Below are 7,595 nucleotides of genomic sequence, written 5' to 3'. Positions count from 1 at the left end.
GGGACACTGCTCTAGGGAGCGGGGATACTGCTTTAGGGAGCAGGGACACTGCTTTAGGGAGCAGGGACAGTGCCCTAGAAGAGTACAGTGACCCAGAGAGGATCATGCATAGTTTTTACAACATGATGCAGTTTAAATCATGGTTCATCACATTGCAAATATTGCTGCTTCCAAGAGGCACACAGTTCCAATAGCTCTTCCTGAGGAAAACAGCAGGTCTGCTGCTGTCTCCTTAGACAAGAGGGTTACTGGATCTTGCAGCCAGGAGATTAATTTAGGGAAGAGCATAGTCATATGTCTCTGGGACTGCAGATGTTGCCAGAGTCTGGGTTTGCCATGCCTGTAGGGGTAGTATTTGCTAGACAGGGGACTTAGTCACAATCTTCTTCTGAAGCACAGAAGTTGAGGATATATTTTAAAATGATACATTTGAAACTGTCTGCACAGTCACCACGAATGCTGTTTGGGAGAACAGTGTTGGAGGTGATAGAGCACGAGGAACTTTGTAGGCAGTATTCCTCAGGGAAGGTCACTGATCTTTCTGATGTTTAACACGACTACTGCCATTAGAAAGCTTCAGCAGTTCAGCAGAAATCAAACCTCCTGTGGTATCATTGTCACACAAAGTACAATAGTCACTACCACTGAAGGACACATCTGCTATCCCCAAAGATTCTTGAAGCATAAGAAGGTCACCATTTCCATGTTGTGAGTGAGAGGAATACTTCCTTCCAACACTAGGGCTCTCAAGGTTGTCTTTAACTGTTTCAGAGATTTTCAGGCCAACGGTATCATCAGCATGGTTTGGTGAAAACAATAGTCCTGGCCACAATTCTATCTCTTCTGCTCTTATGTACCTGCTGGGGACATACTGCTGGCTTGGACCTGAGGCAAATGCAAAGTTTTCTTCTGCAGTAACCACATCTGTGCTTCCTGTAGGTTTCAATGACATTTGGGAAATCAGCTCTTGGGTGTTTAAATCAGAAACTCTATCTGCATTCACTTTGTTTGAGTTGCTGGCCTCTTCTCTTTCAAGTTGGCTACAAGCCTCATTTGATCCAACCCAGTCCTATGAAAGCATCAATAAGTTTGGGTCATTTTGCATAGTTATTCCAAAATAACTTTTCTTTCTTTATGGCTTTGACACAATTGCCCAGATGTTTAGTGCAATTCCAACAGGCAAAGTTAGAATAATAGGGTAAAAAACCTAGCAGCTAATTTCACAAAATTTTACAAGATTTTTTACAAGATGACACCATCAGAATATAATGCAAGCTGCTGGTATTGCTTTGGTTTTGAAAAGGTGCACCTTTTGCATTTAGTCTGAGCTAGGAGCCACTGGTGGAGTTCCACTTCTAAGGAGCAAGAGGCTGGACAGAAGCTGTGGTGGTTAGCTAGTATGTGGAAGCAGGAAAATGAGAAACTATAAACTTTCATGGAGATCAGAACCATGCATCAGTAATGCTGCTCAGGAACTAGAATTATTAATCCCAGAAAAAAAATAAATCTCCCTGTCATGAATGGAAGGTCATAAGAATGAAATGAAATTTATTTCTTACCTTGAAATTCCCATTGTGCAAACTATAGAGTGGCTGAAAGAAAGCAGCTGGCGTGGGAATGTTAAAACAGGTGAGGCTTTTTGCCCTAAAGTAAGAAAACAACACTTAAAAAAAGGGACAGTCTTCCTGTGTTCTGTCTCCATGATACTGGTTAGATGAACCCCCCCCCCCACTTATGTTAGTAAGATCACACAAGAAGCCCACCCATCATAATTTCTGACTTCTCATGCAATTATTTTTCGGCCACCTGTGCATGCATTTAATGTTTCTAACCTGAAGCACAGTCTCATAAATTTCTTAGGAATATGTCACAAACTTAATATACTGGTCTATTACTCATTATATACACCGAGCTGTTTTTAAGCATTGTTTTTTGTCAGCTTACTTGATCAAAACCACTGTTTTTGAAAGTGTTTTAAGGAGTTCTAATTTCATTACATTTAAACAGAGAAATTCTGCCGGACATCCTTGCCCCTTTTTTTTGGAGTCTATCCTATAAAAATATTTTATCATGTGGACATCATGTATTGTTTCTCTAAGAATGCTGTGCATATGGAGCATAATAATGTATGTCAAGGCAAAAATGAAAGAGCTAGGAGATTTACCTATGCTTTGCCAACATTAAAAAATTGCAGAGGATTGTTGAACCAAGGTTCTAAAACCATTTTTTTCTCTGTACAACTTGGTCTCAAATGAATCAGAATCAGTTCAGTTTGCCTATACTGGTATTTTACCTACTGACTCCTGCCAGGAACATCACATGTAGCTTAGCATTGCCATCAGTTTAACCACATTTATGGGTTGCTGTGTACTTGCACTTTTATCTACATGAAACTTCAAATATTTCCATGGGCTTAAATTTCTTTAATTCCAAGATAACATCATCCTTGGGCTTTAGCCAAATATAGGAGTCCCAAAGGTACTTTGATCTCTATAAGAGCTGTATAGTCCTTAATTAAATATAGGTCATTAACTATCATCAGTCAAGGAAGATGTCTCATTCCAAGATTGTCAGAAGACCTTTTGGAAATGACTGAGTCTGTGCAGCAGAAACAGGAAGGAAAAGGGATATAATGACTCTTGATTTACCCTTTTCAGGCCATAAAGATCAAGGGGAACTAAATGAAAATCACATACCTTGAGGAAAGCTTACAGGTCCAGAATAAATAGAGCAGAGTGCCAAAACTCAGAGGAATGAATAAGTACTGCATAGTTTTGGTATTTAGAATCTTTTCAGAGACTTTTGGGACATCTAGGCAAAGAATCAGCAAAAAAATTTTTAATAAGAAGTCTGGAAGTCAAGACACAACCCCAAATAACCAAGCACTGCAAATGACACTGGCACCTAGAGGCCTTAAGGAAAACAATTTGGCTATGAATACTTGAAGAAAGCTAGTTCTGATTTGAAAAGCTTAATTTTATGATGTATCTTCTTTTTTTTTTTTTTGGAACATGGACATGAAAAGAAATGAAATAAGATGGAAACAACATTCTTTGTACCTGTTCTTTGAAACACTGTTGTCTGGCTCCACTCACTCCACTGACTGTGGTATGAATTCTCATTTTCAGAAACTTTGCAGCGAACTCTTGCAGTGTAAGCAATGCCACTGCGGAGCTCTGTGGCTTCAATTTCTACCTGTGGCAGTGAACTGGGTAGTGTCTTGTTCAATGCAACCTGCAAAGTATTACAAAGCATTGCTGTTAATGAGACTGGAAAAAAGGATGGTCTTTTAAATACTATTTTTTTGTTGTTGTTTTTTCCCTTCTCTTTTCTTTTCCAGATTTTCTTTTCTTAGCTGCAAGAAGAGGGCCTGAATGGTCATGGATGCAGGGTTTATGAGAAGAAGAGTTATTTAACTTCAGTATTGATGTTTTATGTAAAATCTCTCAGCCTTAACATGGGAAACCAGAAAGGCCAGCATAAGTCAGCTGGTGGAGAGCCCTGAGCTGAGTGCCAAGGGCATTGTACCCAAAGAACGAGGCAGGATTACTGTATGCTTCATCCAGTTACCTCCCAGGACATGCTGTACTCCTTATACTGCAACTCATATTGGAGAATTTCAGCGAGGTACCAAGGCACATTCCATACGCTCCACCATATCTGGCACTTGCTGGCAGTGGCATTGCTCTGGATATTCAAAGGTGGATCAAGTTTTACTGCAAATAGAGGAGGCAGGATTTTTTTCACAATGTTTGGGACGCCACAGAAGAAAATACATTGTATTAGGGTGACTGAAGTAATGGAAAATAAAGCTGAGTCTAAAGAGGGATACTAACACTAGTAGTAGACCAAGTTAGCTTACAGCATCAGAACAGCTATGGATCTGACATAAATTAATGATAACTCTAGTAGTCCCTAGGGTCATTCTTGCAAGCAAAGAACCACTCTGGGTATCACATTTTGCCCCTACAACATACCACTAATATGGACAGGTTTTGAGCATTTCTCTCTAGTGCCAGGCCATGGGACATAAATCCATGACTCTTCATTACATAATTTCTTAGAGAAAAATAAAACAATAAAACAAACAAATAATTGAAGCAATCCAATTGCAAATTACCCAGGGCACAAGAAAACATGATGCAGATGAGAAGTATTGTTGAATGGTGCTCCAGAGCCATTCTCTCCAGAGACTTCCTTCAGAAGTCCAGGAAAAGTCAGGATGGAGAGACAGCAACTGCATCCTTACTGGTGCAGTTCACACAGAGAACTCTCTGGGGATGGGCAGTCTTGATTGTTTTCATAATTTTCCCTTGTTATCTTTAAGACATCCTTTGTTAGGCAGCATATTAGACCTACCCTGAAGTTTCTGGGCAGAGCTTCAGCTCACAGCTGTCCTGGTTCATACTTACTGTGCTTGCGGGGATTGTACTCTGGAAAGATCATGTATGTGTGATTATGTCCAAAGAAGTTTCCTTGGAGAGAGACTCTGTAACCATCTGTTTCCAAGATCTGGCTGGCTAAATGGATTGTGCAGTGGTACTGATTCTGCATACTCTCTGTGGCAGTCAGTTTGCAGCTGGCGTTGTGGCCCTTTGACCAGAGGCTAGAAAAATAAGAAGGCTGAAAGTTTCTTTTTTAGTCATACAATTAAGTGTTTTTCAGTTTATGGACGTGTGGCAATTTAGCACAGCACCACACTCTGGAAGACCATGAACCTCTTTAGTGCAGACAGCACTAGCAAGCAAACCAGCAATCCAAAGGCTGGATGGATGGCAGGGCTGGATAGGGAAGAAGAAGAAGACACCTTCATAACCTTACTCCTGAGAGCACCAGATCTTACAGGAGTTGCACATACTGTCCAGTAGCTGTTCCCTGCTCCCTTCTGAAAGTGAGAGAGCTGCTGTCACTGCAGGAAAGCAGATGGGTAGGGGGAAAGAGTGGATGGACAGTTGGTTACAAGTGCATAACACAGAGGTAACAATAAACTGTACATTTAGTCCTCTTTCACTACAAACAAACCAGTACTGACATGTTGGAAGTTGGTTTGTCTTTTTCTGGTCTAGCCATTTATTTGCAATTTTTTTCACATTGCATGTGATCCCACAGAAAATTGAGATATCACAGTTTATCAGCTTGCCCATCTTTCCATATATTTAAAATCCAGTATTAATAAGAGGCTATTTTTTACTTAACTGTAGCAGAATATGAGGCATCTAATGTGGTTTAGAGTGGCTTACCATCATGTAATGGTTACTGATGGTCAAGACAATGTTTCTACATAACCTAAACACATTCATCTCAAGTTATCCTATCAGTTAGCAAACTATTCACCCAATTTCTTCTATTAGAGGAAAAAATTGTTCAGATAATATTCTAAGTCTCTTATTAAAGCTTTTAACTGGACTTGTATTCATGTATTTACTAATATAGTTTAAACCATTAGGTGTTAATTTCTAGGCAAAAAAGGAAAGAAATTATTAGAATTGATTAGACAGCTTTATGAAGGATGGGGTCTGGAAGTTCCCAGGTCATGGGGACCAGAGGCTGGGAAGGGAAGGTTCCCTGTGCTGAGATGTCTGCCAGAGGGGTTTACTGAACAGATGGAGAGCCCACAGCTGACAGGAGATCATGCAGCCACGTGCGCTTGACCTTTGCTGCAGCTCCTGAGGCTGTGGGATCACAATAGAGAGCAGCTTGGAGGCAGCTTCTGATGTCTGGGGTGATGAGATGGCAGAGCTAGTTGTGCACGGGTCTCCTGCTGTGGAGGGAGCAAAGCCCACAGCTGGGCTCCATCTCTACTTCTCAGTGCTGTCCTGTCCATGCCAGGGCTGGGGCTGCCCCAGACAGTTCTTGGTGTGGAGCTCTTACTTGGTGAAATGCAGGTGGAAAGGTCCATCACCCACTGGCTTCTCCATTACCCACATGCAGCTCACAGTCGTCACGTAGTTATTCAGGCAGCTCAGGCTGCCAGAGAGCTCTGCAGAGGAAGGAGACCAGAACTGGATTCATGTGTCACTGGATGATGCCTTGCTCAGTCCACCAAATAAATGCACTACTTGCTAGTACTTTGCTGACACTGCATCTGATCTTCCTCATCATGTTCTTACTCCGCTATAACACACCTCACTGCAGGAGATGAGTGCAAGATCTTAGAGCAGGGATCTTGGGCAGTGGCTACACTTTTTCTGGTGCCCAGCTTGTCCAGTATGTGCTCAGTCCCGCAGGCCTGGCATTATCAGCCAGCTGTACTGGTTCCTGGGACCTGGGAAAGGCCAGTCACAAGATCTTGGGTTGCATACTGAAGGATCTGTGAATGAAAAATGAGCACAGGCATGTACCTGTCTTTGTACAGTGGACCTATTCCAGATCTCTTACCTCTTCCTCTTCCTCCACCAAAGATCAGCACAGCAGCAATGCAGAGCTGGAGGCCCAACTGCCACACAACTCCTCCCATTCCAGATAGTATCTAGAACAGAATAATCGTTAAGAGCAGTTTTGTCGGTATTTTTACCATTGAAGCGTTAGCTGCATGCTTCTGCCAGCCTGACAAAAGCTGACCCTGAATCTGTCAGAGAAGGGACCAACTCACTTATATAATTTCTTCTATAGGAACTGTTCTTCTCGTGGCAGTAAGCAGTACTTTGCACTAAAGCACCAGCTGTCTGAAAGGAAATCTACAGTTCCTGCCATTTTATAAAGGGTGGAGAAGATGTGGGTGTTCTTTCTTTCTTCCTGCATTTCTGTTATCTGGTTTATGACAATTTAAGAGCAGCAGAGAGCCACAGTGAGTTGGAACCAATGTTCATGTTTCCTCAAGTCCTGTTTCTGACCACAGTCAACACCAGATGCTTAGAGAGAATTGTAGCAATAGAGCACAGATGTTCATTTCTGAGCATTTTCAGACTCCAGATATTTGCAGCTCAGGGGCCTCCTGGAGCAATGTTATTTCTGCATATTTAGATAACAGACACAGAGAATAACTGATATGATCCTGATCAAAGCACTCATTGGGAGATATAGAATACTTAGGGCCATGTTATTAACCCAACTCACTGAAGGTTTTGTAAGGATGTTTGAAGTGTATCTTCTGCAGTATTCGACAACACATGTCTACAAGGTTGTACTGGGTTCATTCTCTTTCTTTTTAACCAAAAATTCCATTCTCTGAATTGTCTCCTGATGAAGTTTTAATTTAAAATTATGCTTTTTCACTAAAAATTTCTGATTTGGTGATTTTATAGCAACACTTAATATGAAGAATATGGACCTGATCCATTCAGCAATATGTGGTGTTTTAAAAAGATGTTTCCAGTTTGCATTATTTGCTGGAAAGCAAATGAGCCCAGCACCTCTGCAAAGAGAGTGCTACTCCAAAGAGCCTAAAACCCAGAAAACTTGGAGTGAGTTTGTAGACAGAGACCGCTAATCAGTATAAACAAAAAACAGTTTCTTGAAAAATTAAAAAAATATTGAAATAACAATTTTTGCACTACTTGACTAGCACAGACACTGAATTGAGCTTTACAGCTGGGGTAACAAGAGGGTGGAATGTTCTGTCTCAAAAGAGCTTGGGTTAGTATTGTTAGAAAAAA

At 41.2% G+C, this 7,595-nt stretch overlaps 1 protein-coding gene across 1 annotated transcript; it reads right to left on the bottom strand.

Moving 5' to 3' along the window:
* Positions 1–6: 6 nt before the first annotated feature.
* Positions 7–6,465, bottom strand: LOC107211001 (interleukin-9 receptor-like). Its single transcript, XM_033518029.1, has 8 exons — positions 6,379–6,465; positions 5,872–5,980; positions 4,413–4,606; positions 3,571–3,716; positions 3,060–3,234; positions 2,697–2,811; positions 1,560–1,644; positions 7–1,069 (listed from the first exon to the last, which is right to left on the bottom strand). Exons 1-8 carry the CDS (start codon positions 6,455–6,457, stop codon positions 530–532), a joined length of 1,443 nt encoding a protein of 480 aa, XP_033373920.1. The 5' UTR covers positions 6,458–6,465; the 3' UTR covers positions 7–529.
* Positions 6,466–7,595: the final 1,130 nt, after the last annotated feature.

This window comes from Parus major, chromosome 14 (assembly GCF_001522545.3).
Source record: "Parus major isolate Abel chromosome 14, Parus_major1.1, whole genome shotgun sequence".
Taxonomy (NCBI): Eukaryota; Metazoa; Chordata; class Aves; order Passeriformes; family Paridae; genus Parus; species Parus major.
The sequence above is the reverse complement of the archived record's forward strand: the minus strand, read 5'-3'. Positions and strand labels throughout refer to the sequence as shown.